Source organism: Mobula hypostoma, chromosome 6 (genome assembly GCF_963921235.1).
Source record: "Mobula hypostoma chromosome 6, sMobHyp1.1, whole genome shotgun sequence".
NCBI classification, from domain to species: domain Eukaryota; kingdom Metazoa; phylum Chordata; class Chondrichthyes; order Myliobatiformes; family Myliobatidae; genus Mobula; species Mobula hypostoma.
This window is the reverse complement of record NC_086102.1, coordinates 60,604,279-60,626,723: the sequence shown is the minus strand read 5'-3', so window position 1 is coordinate 60,626,723 and position 22,445 is coordinate 60,604,279. Positions and strand designations below refer to the sequence as shown.

Below are 22,445 nucleotides of genomic sequence, written 5' to 3'. Positions count from 1 at the left end.
ATATAGCCAACGAAGAATCAGGCATAGCTTGGGCTCATGTGAGTGCCTATGGCTACCCCTTAAGTTTGGAGAAGCTGGGAGGAACCAAAAGAAAAATTATTCAGGGTGAGGACTAGTTCTGCCAGATGGTGGTGGTGGTGGAGGGAGATTGGTTGGTTGTTTTGTCAATAAAAAAAGGGAAGAGCTTTGAGGCCTTCCTGATGGGGATAGAAATGTCTGGGACCGAAAATCCATGGCGAAGATGAGGCAGTCAGTGGCAGGGAATTGAAAGTTACTGAGGTGATCAAGGGCATGAGAAGTGTGGCAGATATAGGTGGGAAGGGACTGAACCAAGGGCAATAGAGTGGAATCAAGATATAAGAACATGAGTTCAGCAGGGTAGGAGCAGGCGGAGGCAATCGGCCTACCCAGGCAGTCCGGTTTGTGGATCTGTAAAACTGTCATTCCTTCAAAATGGATTCTGTCCATATCTAAAGGTGACAGCTTTAGGAAATATCTTCTGTCTACTGGAGGTTGATACTAATCATTTACAAGATCAAAAGATGAAAATGGAAAATGTAATGGAAATTTAATAATAGAAATTCTGAAAATAACTAACAGGACAGGTAGCACGTAAAGAAATAAATGGAGTGAAAGTTTTAGGTTTATGATCTGACATGTTTCTGGTGGGTTGGAGAACAAGAAAGAGGGAAAGACACAGATGGAGTTGATGCTGACTGAGAGGGAGTGGCAGATTTGCTAAATACAGTTGATCTGCCTGGAGGAGCTGTCAGAAGAGGGAGATGAAATGGAATAGAGGAGAGAGAAAAGAATGCACTGTGCGGGAACCTTGAGATTTAGAACAAAGCAGTTCTGAAAATCTAAAATAGACGAGGCTGGAAATAGCCAGTGAATCATGCAGCGTCTTTAGTGGGAACAAAATTTCATTAACGTTACGGGTTGATGACCTCACACCAGAATTGGCTGGCACAAACTGGAAAGGTTGGTTATATAAAATTATTGAACTCAAGTTTGAAATTGGAGGGCTCTAACATTAATAGATGGAAGATGAGATGCTCATGTTGGGCTATGATGGAGCAACGCAAGAAGCTCAAGATAGAGAAGTCAGAGTTGGAGTGAAGAATTCGGCAAAAGGTTTATCCAATTTGCATTTGGATTTTCTAATGTAGAGGAGATCTTGTTATGAATGTTAAATGAAGGAATGGAAGAGGTATAAGGGTATCTCCAGTAGTTGGATAGAAAGGTGCCATTAAAAGTGGAATAGTTGATGGAGATGGAAGAGGGGGCCATAGAGTCAGAGAGGGCACAATTTCTTAGGGATGCTTAAAGCCGTTTCCTTTGACGTATTCCTAGTGCACCAGAAAATCCAGTTTTCATTTTCTTCATCTGAAAGAAGCTGCCTGAATTAAATGAAGATTCAGAGAAGACCCATTTTTCTTTAAAGCTGGGAATCTATGAAGGGAAAGAAGATCTCTGCAGATACTGAAATCCAAACAACACACACAAAATGCTGGAGGAACTCAGCAGGCCAGGCAGCATCTATGGAAAAAAGTACTGTAGATGTTTTGAGCCAAGACCCTGCGGCAGGACTGGAGAAAAAAAAGATGATGAGTAGATTTAAAAGGTGAGGGAGGGGAGAGTGAAACACAAGGTGATTGGTAAAACTGGGAGGGGGAGGGATGAAGTAAAGAGCTGGGATGTTAATTGGTGAAAAAGATACAGGGTTGGAGAAGGGGGAGTCCCATAGGAGAGAAAAGAAGGCCATGTAGGAAAGAAAAAGGGGGAGGAGCACCAAAGGGAGGCAATGGGCAGGCAAGGAGATAAGGTGAGAGAGGGAAAAGGGGGTGGGGGCATTGCCAGTAGTTTGAAAGATTTATGTTCATGTCAGTAGGATTATAAGGTGTTGTTTCTCCAACCTGAGTGTGGCCTCATCACTACAGTATAGGAGACTATGGGTAGATATATCAGTAAAGGGATCTACATATTTCCTCATTTCTCAACTTTGCTGAACCTACCATTGCAGCAAAGAGCCCAATATTTTTAGGGAACTTAGGTTATCTCTAAATACAGCAGCCTCTATTTTGACTATAACAGGTAGAAATTCCCGAGTCTGTTGACATAGTGGGGCAGAGTTAAAGAAAACTCGGGTTTTTTTGCAACATTTACCGATGAACTTTTTAACAAATGAAAAAAATCAATGTGCAAAGCAGTTTCAATGCCAGAGTTGTTTCTCTGCTCAAAGCTAAATCTACTGTATATACAGATCCACACCTCTCTGATATCCCGATAGGGCGTCCGTGCTGTTGTTAAATAGGTTGGAGACAACGCCTGTTTCGATTTCCTAGAGGGCGCTGTTTTGGAGGGGAGGGCGTTTGTTGCTAGGTGACGGCAGGCGGCTGTCAATCAAAGGTTGCTCGAGGGTCTGCTGTGCAGTCTCAGCGGAGTCATTGGAAATGGTTGTAGCATCGCGAAATTAACTCTGAGGAACCCGAGGCAAACGCAGCCACACGAGTACTTTGCCTTTTAGTTCAACTACTTTGATACTTGGCTAGGGCTGAGCCCGAGTTCTCCGGTTCAATTACTCGCTTCCAATCGCACTGTTCTGAGATGGTGCTGAAACGGGCTGACTGGAACCTGTGGATTGCCTGTCTTTGCATAGTTTGTTTCCAAGGTAAGACTCGTTATTTAAAAAGTGAAAGCAAGTATCAGCTCGGGCTGCTGGTTTGAGAGAACTGACAAGCAAAGTTGTTAAAACATTGCAAGTGAAATCTTAATTTCAGGTTCTTGTTATTTTTTGACCATTTGTACGTTTGTAGTGAAAATAGCACATTGAAAGGTCGGAGAGTTTTACTTATTCATAGTTTGTGGATATGTTGTTACTAGCTGGTCCGATAGCCATCCACATTTATTGCTCACCATTGCAAGAGTGAAGTGTAAATTCTGTCTGGAGCGACATCAATCAATAATACTTGGAGGATTAGGGAAAGATTTGGCTCGGATTAATCGAAAATCCAATGTAAACTAATTCAGTAATAAATACGAGACACGGCGCTCACAATTTGCAAGATTGTTTAGATGTGACCGGAAGCAAACAACGTTACAAATGATCCTTAGATATTTTTAAAGGAAATTTCACTGAAAAAATAGGTTGTTGAGATGAACTGTTGGTCAGAGTAATTTTCAAATACATCACCATTTGTTTTGACATTTCCTATTCGTTTAATTATGTTTCATTCCAGTAGTTGATATACATGTGCGTTGAGAGAGAATAAGCGCCCTTTAAAAAATGTCGATACATTATCTGTACTAATAGTAAAAACGTAAATTAAACAGATGAAGAAATAGTTTTGCTTTATTTACAGAAGTAGTGGGCAGGATCTATATTAATTTACAGTTTCTGATCTGTGTTCTTAAAGTTTCATTCAACCAGTTTGGATTTTCTGTGAGTCTGTCAAAATTTTTTGTAGGCTATTGTCATTTTTCATTGGCAGGGTAACAACGTGTTCAAATTTTATAGTTGTGACATTGGGACCAAGTGGTGCATTTTGACATAAGTTAGATTGTCGTTGTGTAGGTTTTGTTTTCAAGTAAAGATAATTGTAGGTCTGCGGCACAAAGCAGAGTCTGGAATAAAATGGACCGGTTTTGAGAGGAAGACGTGTTTTCCAGGTCACGTGTAATAAACGTGTGATTTAGTGCGGGCAGCATGTTGCACTCACTTTGGAAGTGGAACGCCTCTATATTAATCTTGGGATCATGTGACTGAAAGTGAACTTCAATCAGCAGTGGTCACTGAGTGCGAACTGAAAAGGCTTAATTGGATGGGGCGGGGTATGTGTGTAGGTTAAAATAAAATAGCTTATAGAAATACACAAAGCATTTGTCATGAGGTACAAAAAGATCAAGTAGAAGAAAATACTGACTTGAGGAAAAGAGGTGCTAAATGGGAAAAGGGAGTGATTTATCCCGAAAGGACGGGATGAAAACTATGGCGTGAAATATGCTTAGCTCAGCATATGCGGTCGAATCAGTGTTGGAGAGATTTAGTGTTTACTTGCTCTGGTTTTCAGGTGGGGCCTTGTCGTCTCCATAATTAAGTGCCAGACCACGATGGCACACTGAACGAAACTTGTACAGCGGTGTGGTGAGGTTCTTGAACAAGATGGTTTATTTTGGGTCGTTACAGTGTACATTGGGATGAGAGAGTTCGAGAAGCTTCACTGACCCAGTAAACCTCCAGTAATTTATATAATATGCTTTGAAGTGGTTACATGCAGATTTTTAAAAAAGTATCAATACTGTTTTTCTTAAGCATTGTACTCGTTAATTTATACAGGATTTGCATGGTAGTGGTCGCCCTCACCCCCCCCAATAAATAACGACTGCTTCAGCCATATGTACTTAAAGAAAGATTTCTGGGTCCGTTTTTCTGCCCTAATTATGTCTTCACATCCTGTGACATAAGCTTTTCTATTCATAGTTCTAAATTCTAGCTCTCATCTGTAGCTATCTTTGCTCTAATTAACTTTGCTTTGCAGTTTTGGCACTTCTGTAATTAGTGCACTATCTCTTTGAATACGATCTTTAAGCTGCCTTCACTCAGTTGGCCTGGCTTCCCATAATCCCTTTCTCCCTTTCCAATATGGAGGGACCCTGGTTGATCATATTACAAACTTGCCCACATTCATATAATTTCTGGAGATTCTTTCTTCAAATGCAGATTAAATTGCGAATAATAAAAGATAAAACATACACTGGGTGTACTTTTAGATATTCTAGTAACTATATTTTTGGATTAAGGTAAAAATAAAGTTGAGGCAAACATAAGACAGTTACAAGAAAGATGTAAATAAGGTTGAAAGAGCGCAGAGAAAATTTACAAGGATGTTGATACAGACATCCCACCTCTCCCGGAAGTTCCAGGAGTCTCCCGCATATTAATGGTGGCTCCCTGATGCCCGCAAATTATATACAATATCCTGGAAATCAAATTTTTTTGAGAGCGAGAGAGCAAGAGAGCGACCACGAGAGAGCGCGCGAGAAAGAGAGCGTGTCTGAAAGAGAGAGAGAGCACACGCCATGGGAGAGTGTCCCAAAAAAAGAAAATATAAAACGTACGTCACCCCGGACTACCCTAAAGTGTACCCCTGCCTAATAGGGGTCAAAAATAATGACAGTGTTGCTCGCTGCTCTGTTCGCAACAGTGACTTTTCTATTGCCCATGGTGGGTTAAGACTGTAAAAGACATGTTGAGGTGAGTTTAACAGGTGTCATTCATTCATTAGCCTAGCTAACATTATTTAAACTAGCTGGCTAGCTGCTAAGGAGCTACTCTATTGCAGACATCCCACCTCTCCCGGAAGTTCCGGGAGTCTCCCGCAAATTAATGGTGCTACCTCCCTGAAATGAGTTTTGCAGGGTGGGATGTCTGTTGATAGGTCTGGAGAACCTTAGTTATAAGGAAAGCTTTAGGTTAGGACTGTACTCTTTAGAACATAGATTTGATAGAGGTGTACAAAATTATGTGGGATGTAGACAGGATAAATGCAAGCAGGCTTTTTCCACTGAGGTTGGATGGGACTGCAACCAGAAGTCATGGCTTTAGGGTGAAAGGTGAAAAGTTTAGGAGGACTATGAAGGATTGATACCTATGTATGGATAGCACTGGAGGTCAGATGATACTGGATCTAACCTCCTGCCTCCTGCTCCACCATTGGACAGCAGTAGTTTCATGAAGTGTGGAAATGAGGGGGTGGGTACACTTTGTACCTGGCCCTCCAGTTTTACACTGGTCATGATAGGTCTAGCATTGTCGCAATCATTTGAATGGTTCATTGGGCTTTGCCTTAGAAAGCCAGAAAATATTGGAAATGCTTGGCATGTCAGGTAACATCTCTGAAGTAGAACCAGAATCAACATGGTAGGTCTTGGACTCTGATCTGAAATGTTTATTCTCTTTCTGTTTCCACAAATATTGCCTGACCTGCTGGATTTATCCAGCATTTTCTGTTTCGTTTCAGATCTCAAAAAAAAATCATTCACTTAAAAGATGAGATGGTTGTTTCCCTTTTTCTTGCATAATTTTCTAATGCTTCTAATGTGCATAAATCGAATATTTTAAATTATTTTTGAGTGGTCTTGGTGTGTGGACCTCTATTTCGCATGCCCTCTTGTGCCTGGTACAGCAACCATACCTGTTGACTGGGAGGATGCTGGTGGCTACTCAGCCAGGTGAGCTGATGTCTCCATCAGCTTCCTGTAAAAGATAAGTTTGAGGTGTGGGCTTGGTCCAGAGCAATCCAGCCTGTTGTATCCAGAACCCAACTGGGGAGCAGACTGTTTCGGTTAGCTTTGTGTAAAGAGTCAGAATATGCCATTTGACAATTCTGTGAGGTTCAGAAAAAATGGTGAAGCTTAATCACATCATTCTCAAGCTTACTGTGAAGTCAAAACTCAAGTTTAAATAAACTCCATTATGGAAGTGAATTGATTGATATAAATGGAGAACCTTAATTAAGAGGTGATGGTGGGTGAGCAGTGCCAAACATAATGTATACTCATTGAGAATTATTTATTATCTTGAGGAATGAGAACTGGAGTAGTTGTACAATCATGGCTAAAGAGTAAAGTTCAAACTTGTGTTAGACTAAACAAGGGTTTCAGTTTTACCAAGATGATCACTCACTGGACCTTAATTTGCAGGGCACCCATTGGTGTCTGTTATCAGTTAACTTTCTTACAAATATAATTTTTTAAAACGTAATTTGAACCTCCAACAAGTTGCATACAGTATGGAATTAAGGAATGGTACCTCTGGACCTGAAAAACAAGTGAGCAGCTGTGAAGTTCTGTACACAAACAGGCTGAGGGATTATGGAATTAGCAGTCTTAAGAACTGGATGTAATTAAAGGTTTATGAATTCAACATCACATCAGACTCACAAAGAGAAGTAGAGAGGAAGATTGGATTTTGGGAGCGCAAAAAGAGATGAGAAGGAAAAAGTAGAAGGAAACTAATTATTAAAATCTGACACAATGACTGAAGATGCCTCAACAGCATACAAAATGGTTTCGAGTAGTAATTTGCTGAAGTTTCTGTAAGAATTATACCTTTATATGAAATACCTTTCCACAACAAATTTAATTTGTGCTTACCTGCCAAATACTGTAATTTCATTGTTTTGCAATTAGAAACATAGAAACATTGAAAATCTATAGTACAATACAGGCCCTTCGGTCCACAAAGTTGTGCTGAACAGGTCCCTAACTTAGAAATTATGAGGCTTACCTATAGCCCTCTATTTTTCTAAGCTCCATGTACCTATCCAAAAGTCTCTTAAAAGACCCTATTGTATCCGCCTCCACCACTGTTGCTGGCAGCCGATTCCACACACTCACCACTCTTTGAGTAAAAAACTTACCCCTGACATCTCCTCTGTACCTACTTCCCAACACCTTAAACCTGTAACACACATCAAAGTTGCTGCGTTCTCCAGCAACTTTGATGTGTGTTGCTTGAATTTTCAGCATCTGCAGAATTCCTCATGTTTACCTTAAACCTGTGTCCTCTTGTGGCAACCATTTCAGCCCTGGGAAAAAGTCTCTGACTATCCACACGATCAATGCCTCTCATCATCTTATACACCTCTGTCAGGTCACCTCTCATCTTCCGTCGCTCCAAGGAGAAAAGGCCTTGTTCATTCAACCTATTCTCATAAGGCATGCTCCCCAATCCGGGCAAGATCCTTGTAAATCTCCTCTGCACCCTTCCTCTAGTTTCCACACCTTTCCTGTAGTGAGGCGACCAGAACTGAGCACAGTACTCCAAGTGGGGTCTGACTAGGGTCCTATATAGCTGCAACATTACCTCTCAGCTCCTGAATTCAATTCCACGATTGATGAAAGCCAATACACTGTACGCCTTCTTAACCACAGAGTCAACATGCACAGCTGCTTTGAGCGTCCTATGGACTCGGACCCCAAGATCCCTCTGATCCTCCACACTGCCAAGAGTCTTACCATTAATACTATATTCTGCCATCATATTTGACCTACCAAAATGAACCACTTCACACTTATCTGGGCTGAACTCCATCTGCCACTTCTCAGCCCAGTTTTGCATCCTATCAATGTCCCGCTTTAACCTCTGACAGCCCTCCACACAATCCACAACACCTCTAACCTTTGTATCATCAGCAAACTTACTAACCCATCCCTCCACTTCCTCATCCAGGTCATTTATAAAAATCACGAAGAGTAAGGGTCCCAAAACAGATCCCTGAGGCACTCCGCTAGTGACCAACCTCCATGCAGAATATGACCCGTCCACAATCACTCTTTGCCTTCTGTGGGCAAGCCAGTTCTAGATCCACAAAGCAGTGTCCCCTTGGATCCCATGCCTCCTTACTTTCTCAATAAGCCTTGCATGGGGTACCTGCCTTGCTGAAATCCATATACACTACATCTACTGCTCTTCCTTCATCAATGTGTTTATCACATCCTCAAAAAATTCAATCAGGCTCGTAAGGCACGACCTGCCCTTGACAAAGCCATGCTGACTATTCCTAATCATATTATACCTCTCCAAATGTTCATAAATCCTGCCTCTCAGGATCTTCTCCATCAGCTTACCAACCACTGAGGTAAGACTCACTGGTTTATAATTTCCTGGGCTATCTCTACTCCCTTTCTTGAATAAAGGAACAACATCTGCAACCCTCCAATCCTCCGGAACCTCTCCCGTCCCCATTGATGATGCAAACGTTATCGCCAGAGGCTCAGCAATCTCCTCCCTCGCCTCCCACTGTAGTCTGGGATACATCTCATCCGGTCCCAGCGACTTATCCAACTCGATGCTTTCCAAAAGCTCCAGCACATCCTCTTTCTTAATATCTATATGCTCAAGCTTTTCAGTCCACTGCAAGTCATCCCTACAATCGCCAATGTCCTTTTCTGTAGTAAATACTGAAGCAAAGTATTCATTAAGTATCTTAGCCATCTCCTCTGGTTCCATACACACTTTCCCACTGTCACACTTGATAGACCCTATTCTTTAACGTCTTATCCTCTTGCTCTTCACATACTTGTAGAATGCCTTGGGGTTTTCCTTAATCCTGCCGGCCAAGGCCTTCTCATGGCCCCTTCTGGCTCTCCTAATTTCCTTCTTAAGCTCCTTCCTTTTAGCCTTGTAATCTTCTAGATGTCTAACATTACCTAGCTCTCTGAACCTTTTGAAGGCTTTTCTTTTCTTCTTGACTAGATTTATTACAACCTTTGTACACCATGGTTCCTGGACCCTACCATTAACTTCCCTGTCTCATTGGAACGTACCTATGCAGAACTCCACACAAATATAGACTGAACATCTGTCACATTTCTTCTGTACTTTTCCCTAAGAACATCTGTTTCCAATTTAAGCTTCCAATTTCCTGCCTGATAGCCTCATAATTCCCATTACTCCAATTAAACACTTTTCTAACTTTTCTGTTCCTATCTCTCTCCAATGCAATTGTAAAGGAGATAGAATTATGATCACTATTTCCAAGAAACTCTCCCATTGAGAGATCTGACACCTGACCAGGTTCATTTCCCAATACCAAATCAAGTACAGCCTCTCCTCTTGTAGGCTTATCTACATATTGTGTCAAGAAACCTTCCTGAACGCACTGAACAAACTCCACCCCATCTAAACCCCTTGCTCCAGGGAGATGCCAATCGATATTTGGGAAATTAAGATCTCCCATCACGGCAACTCTGTTATTATTACACCTTTCCAGGATCTGTTTCCCTATCTGCTCCTTGATATCCCTGTTACTATTGGGTGGCCTATATTAAAAAAAAACACCCAGTAAAGTTATTGACCCCTTCCATTTCCTAACCTCCACCCGTAGACAATCCCTCCATGGCGTAGACTCACCCGTAGACTCCGTAGACAATCCCTCTATGGCGTCTACATTTTCTGCAGCCGTGACACTATCTCCGATCAACAGTGCCACAAGTGAAGTATAATTTCTTTGTCATTGATTTTGTGACAAATATAAACTGGACAGCAATATTTGAGTTTATATGTTTCATCGTGCATTTTCTCGAATGTAGCATTTATACAAAAGTACCATCAATTATCATTATTTGACAGCAAATTATCATGGTGGTTCTGAGAAACAAGGGCACAAGTTTTTGACATGATTGCCAAAAGGATTTAAGATTTGGAAAGCACCATACTTTAGGTAGCGGAAACAGATTTGATGATAGTTTTCAAAAGGGAGTTGATGAAAGGAAATAAAACCAATGATCATTGGAAAGAGTAGAGGAATGGAATGAATTTAATAGTTTGAGAGGACCAGTTCAGGTTAGAATGGCCAGATGACCTTCAGAATATCCTAATATATGAAAATAGTAAATATGAGGAATGGGAGAATTTTAGAAGTGGGAGAAAATGATGGTGGGGGAGAAAACAGAAGCACACCACTTGGTTCCTCGTTGATGCTTTGCCATTCAAACAATCACAGCTGGTCACTTCCATTGGCACCATTTTCTTGCACTTGACTCATATTCTTTGATTTCATTAATTTCAAAAAATCTATTTATTCGTCTTGAATACATTTAGTGACTGAGTCACCACGCCTCCCTTGCCTGCCAGTTCCCAAATTTGCTGTCCTCTAGGTGAAGAAATGTCTAGTCATATTGACTCTGAATGGTGGATCCCTTACTTTGATCCCTTGGATCTAGTCTCTCAAGCCAGAGGAATCATTAATTCTGCATTCACCCTGTAAAACCTAGCAGTCGTGTATGCTTTAAGTGAGATCATACTTTTCATGCTCCACAAAATAGAGGTTCAGTCTGCTTAAGTCGATCCTTCTATGATTAAATATGCCATTCAAGGAATCAGTCTGGTAATCTTCACTTTACTTCTTTTGTAACTGTATCCCTCTTTGGGTAATGACCAAACTTGTACGCAACACCTGAGATGTAGTTTCATGAATACTTTGTGTAATTGGAGCAAGAGTTCTTTTAGAAAGCCAATGTATTGTTTGCCTTTCTGAAGAGAGATTTGAAATTCAAATTTATTTTCACGTGTACATTGAAATCTAGCGGAATGTGTTGTTTGCGTTAACATCCAACACACCCGAGGGTCTGCTGGGAGCAGCCTGCAAGTATTACTACATAGCATGCCCACATTGTTCAGTAGAACAACACAAAACACAACAAGCAACAAAACAACAACAGGAATACAAGCCCTGTTCCTCCATCCCACCCACCTACACATGCATACACACAGTCCTTCAACTGCAGGACAGGCTACCTTTGATCTCCAGCAGACATTGGGCTTTGACTTTCCCAGTGGGCTTGCAGAGATTCACAGACTTGGGGGTTTGGGGGGGGGGGGGGAGTCCCTGGCCATCAGGGCTTGACTTCCGGACTTCCAATTGACCTTTGGGCCTCAATCCTTGGCTTCGACCTCGGAACCTGCTAATCATCAAACACTAGGCCTCGAACTCCAGATTTGCTGACAACGGGACCTTGAATACACGGCCTAGACCGCCATTCTCACTGATTCATTCACCTTGGGGTCATTGGACTTTGTTCCTTCCGCCTGTATGGAACTTTGATTCAGAACTCGCTGATTATGGGGGTGGCCACCAGTCCTCATCCACACCGATCTGCTGGTTTGATAGCCATGCGTCTGTGTCGATGGCTTTCATACGTGGAGGAGGGCTTAGACTCTGGCTTTACCTCTGAGTCTCATAACCTTGCCCCTAACACCCTCTTTGTCCCCAAAACCATCTCTACAAACCTAATAACAACACAAAAAAAACTACTAAATCGGCGCCATGACTTCATCAGAGTCCACAGCTCAGTGACATCATGAAAGCTGTTTAGAAAATTATTAATGCAAGATTCTGCATATGCTAGAAATCCAGAGTAAGACACACAAAATGCTAGAGGAACTCAGTAGGTCAGGCAGCATCTATGGAAAGGAATAAAGAATTGACAAGACCTTTCATAAATCCAGGTTGAAAATTATTAAATAAAATAAGTGTAAACCGGCAGGAAACAACCATACCTTAAAACTTCTACAACTACGTAAGCAGGAGATAAGGTCATGTCTTGCTAAGTACTATTAGGAATTATTAGAGCTTGAAATGCTACATGTACTGAGCTTTGTGCTTAGTCCCCTGCTGCTTGTGCTATACATCATAATCTAATCTATCACTTAAGTCTAGACTATGAGGACAGGCAGTCCTCTTTTATTGTCATTTAGTAATGCATGCATTGAGAAATGATACAATGTTCCTCCAGTACGATATCACAGAAACACAAGACAAACCAAGACTAAAAAACTGACAAAAACCACATAATTATAACATATGGTTACAACAGTGCAAAGCAATACCGTAATTTGATAAAGAACAGACCATGGGCACGGTAAAAAAAAGTCTCAAAGTCTCTCGAAAGTCCCATCATTTCACGCAGATGGTAGAAGGAAGAAAAATTCTCCCTGCCACGAACCTCCAGTGCCGCAAACTTGCCAATGCAGCACCCTGGAAGCACCCGACCACAGCTGACTCTTGAGTCCATCCGAAAACTTCGAGCCTCCGACCAGCCCTCCAACACTGAGCATCGAGCACCATCTCTGCTGAGTGCTTCGACCCCAGCCCCGGCAACAGGCAATAGGCAGAGCTGAGGATTTGGTGCCTTCCCCTCCAGAGATTTTCGATCGCACAGGAGCAGCGGCAGCGAAGCTGGCATTTCAGAAGTTTCTCCAGATGTTCCTCCGTGCATCTCACATCTGTCTCCATCAAATCAGGATTGTGCACGATACCTACTTAACAAATACTGATATCATTTCGGAGTGGCCACGCACGCTGCGTCGTGCCGCCATTTTCTCCTCCCTTCCTCTAATAATCTAAGACCTTCTTCCACATCTTTACAATGTCTTCCAGCTGACGCTTTGCAAAGTTTTACGGGCAAGGATATGCTTTTTTTTCAGACAGGGCTTCGTCCTTACCACTGTTCCATAAATATCCTTTTTGCATAAGGTTTTGGAGATTGTGGTGCCATGAACTTCATCTCCATTTGCAGGCACTCAATCGGAGTGACTGTTTGTGTCACAGTAGCCTCCTTATAAATGCCATTCTTCTCTGGACACTACATTTAGAGGGGCAGCCTGACCTAGGCAGTGTAGCCATGGTTTCAACATTTTTTCACTTTTTCACAATGGACTGCACTGAGCTCCAAGGTATGTTCAGTGCCTTTGAGATGGTCTTGTATCTTTCCCTAGATTTGTGCTTCCATATTATCATTTCCCTAACTTGAATACTCTTTTGTCTTCATTTTGGTTTGGTCTGTTGAAAATCTACTATACTGTTGGACCTTACAGAGAGGGTGAATTTTTATTCTTATGAATTTATTGGAAACAGGTGATCCTTCAATTTTCTGCATCAACATATTGGGTGAGTTGGTGAGGTATTGCTACTGAGGAAAGTGTTAGCCTAGTAATTACAAAGGGGATGAATACTTTGTTAGCTTCAATTTTGGTTTTTAATTTTTAATAAATGGGCAGGTTTTGGAATCTTCCTTTTGATTTGATATGATGCACAATGTTTTATAGATTAGGTCAAAAATCCTACTTTGATATCTAAAATTTGGAAAATGAGAAGTAAAATGTAAAAATAGTTGTGGAGGCTGAATACTTTTTCAAGGAACCGTAAATGGTAATAATACATTTGGGTAAAACAAACAAGGCAAGGGAGTCCAAAGTAAATTGAGGGAAAGAAAGGAATGTAGAGGAACAGAGGCTTTGCAGGCTGGATATCCATATCCCTGATGATGTAAGACGCAATACTCGTGTAGCAGCACACATAAAAGTTGCTGGTGAACGCAGCAGGCCAGGCAGCATCTCTAGGAAGAGGTGCAGTCGATGTTTCAGGCCGAGACCCTTCGTCAGGACCCAGTTCGTGTAGCAGGCCCAGTTTAATTTCTAGCGATCCCTAGAATTCTAATGCTGGGGCTGAGGACATTGAATATCAGGAGTTGATGGTTAGATTCTCTTGTACTGGAAAAGGGTCTCGCCTGACATTTCAGTTGTGTGAATATTACCTCAACTTATAAGGTCACAATTCAATGATTTTTTAGGTCTTGCAGAATATTGGGCAATATTATAATAGTTGAGCCTTGGACACTGCCTTGAGGAACTCATGCAGTTCAGTTCCAGGTCAGGGATGATAGAGATTTGACAACTACAACTTTTTTCATTTTATGTGAGCAATATCTTCAGTGACTGGAGTGTTTTCTCTTTGATTGCTGTTAACTTCGGTTTTATCAGGGTGCCGGGTGCCGGGTGCCACCATTCAGTAAAAAACTGCCTTCGTCAAGGTCAGTCCCTCTTGCCTCATCTCTGGAAATCAGACTAAGGTTGGAATCAAGGTTGAAGACAGATCATCTTCACAAGAGCCTGAGCATGTTGGTTATTGGTAAAGATACTGATGACAGCTTTCATCATACTGGTGATAATTGACTGCAGTCTGATTGGGTGGCAATTAGCCAAATTGGATTTGTCTTGCTTTTTGTGAATAAGATGTACCTGTGCAATTTTTATTTGCCTGGTTGATGCCAGTGTTGTATCTGGTTTGTTAGTGAGAGAACCCTACTAGTTCTGGAGCATACAATGCCTGGTTGGTCCTGTCCAGTGTTTACAGCTGCTTCCTGATACTCTGTGAATTGGTTAGATAACAGCTTCTATACTGGTGGGAATCTCAGGAGGAAGCTGACTAAGTCTGAAAATGGTTGTGAATATTTTAGCATTGTCTTTAATTACTGTTCGGGGAGCCTTGATCTTAGTGATTCTTTTTAATAAATGACGTGGATGAGGAAGTGGAAGGGTGGAGATGGTAGTGTTGTGGATACTATAGAAGGTCTCGGAGGTTACAATGGGACATTGATAGGATGCTGAGTTGGGCTGATGAGTGCCAGACGGAGCTCAGTCTGGGAAAGTGTGACGTGATACGCTTTTGGCAGGTCGAAAGAAAGCAGAATAAAAGGCAAATAGCTGGTTTCTTAGCAGTGGGGAGGAACAGAGGGATGTTGGGGTCTGCATCCATACATTCTTAAAGTTGCAGAACAAGTTCTTGGGGTGGTGTGTTGATCTTTATCTTTATTAATTGGGAATTGAGTTCAAGAGCCTTGAGGTAACGTTGCAGTTCTACAAGACTCTTGTCAAGACCACGCTTGGGGTGTTGTATTCAGTTCTGGTTGGAAGGATGTGGAATCTTTGGAGGGGGTGATAGGAGGTTTACCAGCATGTCTTACGAGATAGGGAAGTACATGTCAGTGGTAAGTATTTTTACTCTTTGAGAGTGGTAGGTGACGGGTAGGAGATACTGTACATTAAGGACATTTAAGAGAATCTTGAGCAAGCACATCAAAGGAAGAAAAATGGAGCGCTGTGTGGGAGGGAGGATTCATCTTTGAATTTAAAAGATGGCTACAGCATTGTGGTGTGAAGGGCCTGTATCATGCTGTAATGTTCTGTGGTCTATGTACTTGTGTGCTGGACTTTGACGTTGTTGAAGATTGGCATGTCTTTGAAGCCTCCTATTATTAGCTATCTAATTGTCCAACACCATTTACTGTAGGGGTTTGATTACATTTGTGAGAGCCCTTAGCTTTAATTACTACATAAACACAAGAAAGTCTGCAGATGCTGGAAATCCAAAGTAAGACACACAGAATGCTGCAGGAACTCAGCAAGTCGGGCAGTATCTATGGAAGTGAATAAGCAGTCGACGTTTTGGCCTACTTCGGGACTGAAAAGGAAGGGAGAAGATGCCAGAATAAAAAGGTGGAGAGGGGAAGGAGACTAGCTAGTAGGTGATGAGTAAAGCTTGGTGGTTTGGAAAGATAAAGGGCTGGTGAAGAGGAGAATGGACCAGAGGAGAAAGGGAAGGAGGAGAGGCCCCATGGGAAGGTGATAGGCAGATAAGAAGAGGTAAGAGGCCAGAGTGAGGAATAGAAAAAGATGGAAGGGAGAGGGTTTTTTTTTAACTAGAAGAAGAAATAGATATTCCTTCAGGTTGGAGGCTACCTGGATGGAATCTAAGGTGTTGTTCTTCAACCTTTTGGGTAGCCTCATCTTGGCACAGAAGGCCATGGACAAGCGTGTTGGAATGGGAATTGGAATTAAAATGTTTGGCTACTAGGAAGTTCTGCTTTTGGTGGATGGAGCAGAGCGAAACGGTTCCTCCAGTTTATGGCAGGTCTCTCTAATGTAGAGGAAGCTGTGTTTGAAGCATGGATACAATAGATGACCCTAGCAGATTTGTTGGTGAAGTGTTGCCTCACCTGGAAGGACTGTTTGGAGCCCTGAATGGAGGTGAGGGGAGGAGGTGAATAGGCAGGTGTAGCACCTGGATCACGTGCAGGTATAAGTACTGGGAGGGACGAATGGACAAGGGAATCGTGGTGGGAGCGATCCCTGTGAAAAGTGGGGGGGGGGCGGTTGGGTTTATCTATTACATGCTGCTTGTAATAGAACCATGTAGGCTAGAATTGCAGCTTCACTATGCTGGGACCTCATCATGTTTTAGTATGCTAGATGCCACTGACAGGTATTTCTGCTAACACTATTGAATGAGGGTTGATCCCTGGGTTTCACAGTAATAATTTTAAAATGTTTGTGTGTATACATGCATATACAGTAGAGATACATATAGACACATGAGAATTTTTTAACAAGGCTAAGTTTTCAAGAGAATTATGCACAAATTCTCAGAGCACCTAGCATTGAAATCTTGGCCATGATTATGACTGAGAATGTAAATTTTATTGAAGTATATACACACACACACACACACACACACACACACACACACACACACACACACACACACAATGGATTCCGGTTAATTGGGATACATCAGGACCAGTACCTATTTGCCCAATTAAATGGCTGCCGCAATTATTTGAAATGTCATGGAAATAGTTAAAAAGATACTTAAAAAAAGACAAACTACCATCTAAATGAGTAACAAATTTTGTATTTAAATACAGAACAAATTAGAACACTACCAATACTACTATGAAACTATAAAACTGTGTATTAGTTCCTTACTGTTATTGATAAAGGAATTCATCTCGTGTATGCTGTGTTCTTTTGATAGACAAATGAACAAAATCAGTGCAGACATGTAGTGCAGATAATGGACTGCTTTCATACAGTGCTTTCAACTATTCACATCCTCCAAATCTTTATTTTCATTGTAACATTCAAGATGATTGTCAATACCTTTTAAATTTTTAGTAGTTTGTAACTTGAAGTAGTGAAGCTGTTTCATTTTCAATCCTCGCTGTTTCTGACATCTCCAGGCTTGAAGCTTGAAAATGTAGTGAGCAAAACAATTCTGAATTGCCTTGTTGTTTATTTGTCAGAATCAGAATCCGAATCAGATATATTATCACTGGCATGTGACGTGAAATCTGTTCACTATCTATCAGTGAACACAAAGATACAACTATGCAAACGGTTTGCTCTTGTGATGGATGTTCCCTTCCTAGACTCATTTTTTTTTTGGAAATCCGGCTTTCTAAACACAGCAGCTGCCACTTGTAAGATGAAACAGCTGTAATGAACTTCAAACTAACAGTTTGTTTAACTTTTCATTGTAAATGGAAGTCAGTCTTCAGTTCTTAAAATGTAAATAGCAAGCAGTAATCAGTTTCAAGTTAAAAACAGAGCTTTGCAAATATGCTCTGTCTTTAGAAAGTAACGGCACCTGCTTTGTCTTCTGCTGCATCTCTGAGCAGTAATAATGTGTTATTTAACACACACCAAGGTTGCTGGTGAACACAGCAGGCCAGGCAGCATCTCTAGGAAGAGGTACAGTCGACATTTCAGGCCGAGACCCTTCGTCAGGATTTACTGAAGGAAGAGTTAGTAAGAGATTTGAAGAGTGTTAGTTAGTAAGAGATTTGAAGTTAGTAAGAGTGTGTTGCTTGAATTTTCAGCATCTGCAGAATTCCTGTTGTATGTGTTATTTAATTTGGCTTGTTTCAAAGAAGCAAACAAACAAGCTAAGTTGCTTAGTTCAAGGAAGCTTGCAGACCGGCTAGATAACAATATTTAGTATATCAAATAACAGATCTATTAATGTCGTGAGTTTTATGTACTCGAAGATTCACATCGTTAATTCTAAACTTTAGGCTGAGATCTGTGTCTCCAAAGTGCTTTTAGGCCATTTCTGTTACAAGACCATAAAACATGAGAGCAGAATAAGGCCATGTAGCTCATCGAGTCTGCTTTGCCATTCCATTCTGGATGATTTATTATCCCTCTTCTCCCTGCCTTCTCCCAGTAACCTTTAATGCCCTGATTAATCAAGAACCTATCAAACTCCACTTTAAATATTCTCAGTGACTTGGCCTGTACTGCTGTCCATGGCATTGAAATCCACAGATTCACCACTACTTGGCTAAAGAAATTGCTCCTCATCTCTGTCCCAAATGGAGGTTCCTCTATTCTAAGGCTGTATAGGATACATAATCTCCACATCCACTTTAGCTAGGGTTTTCAATATTTGATAGGTTTCAGTGAGGTTCCCCCCTCCCCCTCCATTCTTCTAAACTCCAGTGAGGACAGGCACAGAGCCATCAAATGCTCCTCATAGGTTAACTCTTTTGTTCCCAGAATCATTCTTGTGAACCTCTGGACACTTTTCATTGCCTGCACATCCTTTCTTAGATATGGAGCCAAAAACTACTCTCAATACTCCAATGCCTCAGCATCATATTTTTGCTCTTATATTCTAGTCTTCACGAAATTAATGCCAATGTTGCGTTTGCCTTCCTCACCATTGACTCAGCCTGCAAGTTAGCCTTTAGGAAATCTTGCACAAGGATTCAAAGTCCCTTTGCGCCTCTGATTTTTTGTTTTGAATTTTCTCTCCGTTTAGAAAATAGTCTGTGCCTTTTATTTTTTTCTACTAAAGTGCATAACCATACACTTTCCTACATTATATTCATCTACCACCTCATTGGCCATTCTCTTAATCTCTCAGTGACTCTGCAGATTCCCTGCTTCTTCAACACTACCTGCTGTTTCACCTAACTTCATATCATCTGTAAACTTGTCCACAAATTCATCAATTCCATCAGCCAGATCATTCACACATGACATGAAAAGAAACGGTGCCAACACTACACCCAGTGGAGCACCACTAGTCACTGTTAGCCAACCAGACCAGGCCCCTTTTTACTCCCTCTCTTTGGTTCCTGATAGTCAGCCAATCTTCTATCCAAGCTAGTTTCTCTCCTGCATGGGTTCTTGTTAAGCAGCCTTCTGTGTAGTGCCATGTCAAAGGCCTTCTGAAAATCTAAATAAGCAATGTCCACTAACTTTCCTTTGTCTATCCTACCTGGTATTTCCTCAAAGAATTCGAATAAATTTGACAGGCGAAATTTTCCGTCAAGGAAACCATGCTGACTTTGCCTATTTTATCATGTGCTTCCAAGTATTTTGAAACCTCATTCTTAATAAGGAGTTTCAACATTTTTCCAACCACTGAAGTCAGGCTAACTGACCTATAACTTCCTTCATTCTGCTTTTTTCCCTCCTTAAAGGGTGGAGTGACATTTGCAATTTTCCAGTCCTCTGAAACCATTCCAGAATCAGTGATTCTTGAAAGATCATTACTAATGCTTCCACAATCTCTTCAACAACCTCTTTCAGAAACCTGGAATGTAGTCAGGTGACTTGTATACCTTCAGACCTTTCAGCTTCCCAAGCACCGTCTCCTTAGTAATAGCAACCACACTCACTTCTGCCCTCTGACACTCTCCAGTGTCTGACATACTGCTAGTGTCCTTCCTCTGTCACTTATTTGTCCTGCATTACTCACTCTCCATTGTTAGTTTATAGTGGTCCAATATCACTTTTGCCTCTCTTTTACTTTTTATATATATGGAAATACTTTTGATATCCTTTTTATATTATTGGCGAGCTTACTTGTGTATTTCATCTTTTCTCTCGGTTGTTTTTTTAGTTGCCTTCTGTTGGTTTTTAAAAGCTTCCCAATCCTCTACCTTTCTACTGATCTTAGCTCTCTCTTTTCCTTTTCTGCTGTCTTTGGCTTCTCTTTTTAGCCATGGTTGCCTTATCCTCCCTATAGAATACTACTTCAACTTTTGGCTGTATCTATCCCATGTCTTCCAAATTGCCCCCAGAAACTCCAACCATTCTAACTCCCAATGTAATTTATACCCCACAGCACTGTATCTACTTGTATACCAACTGCCCTGTCCTTGGCCCTATCACTCTGGTTCCTATCCCCTTGTCAAATTAGTTTAATTCTTCCCCAAAAGCTCTAGCAAACCTGCCCGCAAGGATATTGGTCTCCCTCGGGGTCAGGTATAATCTATCCTTTTTGTACATGTTATATCTTCTCCAGAAGAGATCCCAAAGATCCAGAAACCTGAAACCCTACCCCCCTGCACCAGTTCCTCAGCCTCTCATTCATCTATCATCCTATTCCTGCCCTGACCAGCATGTGGCACTCAGAGTAATCCAGAGATTGTTATCTTGGAAGTCCTGCTCTTCACCCTCTACCCTAACTCCCTATTATCTCTGTGCATGACCTCTTCCCTCCTTTCTACCCATGTCACTGGTGCCAATGTCCACCACAACCTTTGACCGTTCACTCTCCCTCTTGAGAATCTTCTGCAGCCAGTCTGAGATGTCCTTGAGCCTAGCGCCTGGGAGGCAATGCACTATCCTGGCTTCTCTTTCGTGGCCACAGAATTTGTCCCCCTAATTATTGAGTCTCATATTACTATCACTCTGTCTGACTTTACTCTTCCCTCCTGAGCCTCAGAGCTGCCATAGTGGTTGCTGAGGGGAATGCTGCACTAACTGCTTACTCCTGCTACTTCTCCTAGTGTTCACCCATGTACTTCCTGAAGTCTGCACTCTGGGTGTGACCACCTCAGCGAAAGTCTCATCTGAGGTTTACAGCCTGAGTACATCCAGATCCAACTCCAGCTCTGGTTACTTGACCTTGTCGGCCAGGAGCTGAAACTGGGTTCACTCCCTGCAGATATAGTCATCGGAGAGACTGTTATGTACCCTGCAATCCCACATCTTACAGGAGGAGCACTTAACTACCATCCTGCCTACACTTGTTATACTTTGAACTTCTCAAGCTTGTGCTCTAGCTTGCACCTGTTCTCGCCTAAGCCTGTTGAGCCAAAGCCTGACCAGTCCAACACTGCCCGCTCTGCTTACACCCTGCTTTTTATGGGGCCCTGTCGAGTGCCTAAGAGACCATTACGATTGTAGCCCACTGAGAAGTTGCGAAAGGCCTGAGCACTTTTTAAACCTTGCACAGTCTCCCCAACAGGGGAGTTCTTGTGGTGATTGCAGCCCGCTGAAAAGGAAACCTGAGGAGATGTATGCATGTGAAGTCACTCTGGTGGAGAAAAGGTTATAAATGTGGAGAGCAGTTAAGGCTGAATAGGAATGTGCTAAGGAACATCAAGAAGTATGGAAGAAATACAGGGTGAACTAGAATCCATTCCTCCAGATTCAGCTTCTGTGATGGATAATTTGTTTATCTGCAACTCCTTTGAATGTCTTTTTTGTTGATAGGCATTATACCTTTGTTTTGGAAATCCTTTGTGTCTTAGAAATCTTTCATGTTTAAGAATTGCTTTGTGTTTTGGAAATGGTTTGAAATTTGGAATTGTTTAAAATAGAAATCCTCTTTGAGCTTTCAATGTGTTTTAAGAATATTGTTTGCATCTAAATGCATATCACTGAAATGAAATGAACTGCTTTAAACTACTTTGTTAGCTGGAAGTATCTTCTCCTTGGTAGGGAGAGGGGATCCACTGCTCAAACAGTGAGTATTGACTGCTAAACTTGCCCTGGAGAATAAATGGGGGAGTGAACTCGTCTTTGAAGATTAGGTAGTTACAGAATAATCTCCCTTTAGTGAGAGTACTCATGGCTATTTATATCTGATAGGGCTTAAGGTTTTCGTTTGAGTTTACAGCTTTCTGGTCAGCAAACCCAATACTATCACACTCTTAAGCATGTTGTAGTGTCTCCTCAGTGTAGTCCCAGTGAGACCCAACCACCAGTCATATCGGTCAATGGGGTAGCGCTGAAATGTTCTGACTCTTTCACATACTTAGGGAGTGCTGTGACGAACACCAACTCGTGTGGAAGTTGAGAGGAGAATTCAATCAGCTACAACAGTCTTTGGTGCTTTGCAGAAGTGACTTTGGTCTCGCCACAACATTAAAATGGCAACCAAGGTCAAAGTATATAACACAGCTGTTTTACTATCTCTGTTTTATTCAACTGAAACGATGGCATTGTATCGGAAGCACATCAAGAAATTGACCAAGACACAACACAGGCATTTACGCCAAATATTACACATCAAGTGGCA

The 22,445-nt window shown here is 41.6% G+C and overlaps 1 protein-coding gene across 1 annotated transcript in view; it reads left to right on the top strand.

The window, feature by feature from the left end:
- The first annotated feature begins 2,395 nt into the window (after nucleotides 1–2,395).
- Nucleotides 2,396–22,445, top strand: part of igsf11 (immunoglobulin superfamily member 11) — a 233,794-nt gene continuing 213,744 nt past the window's right edge. Inside the window, exon 1 of the mRNA XM_063050868.1 lies at nucleotides 2,396–2,671. Within this exon, the coding sequence (XP_062906938.1) occupies nucleotides 2,608–2,671 (64 nt within the window). The 5' untranslated portion in view covers nucleotides 2,396–2,607. The remainder of the gene's footprint in view (nucleotides 2,672–22,445) is intronic.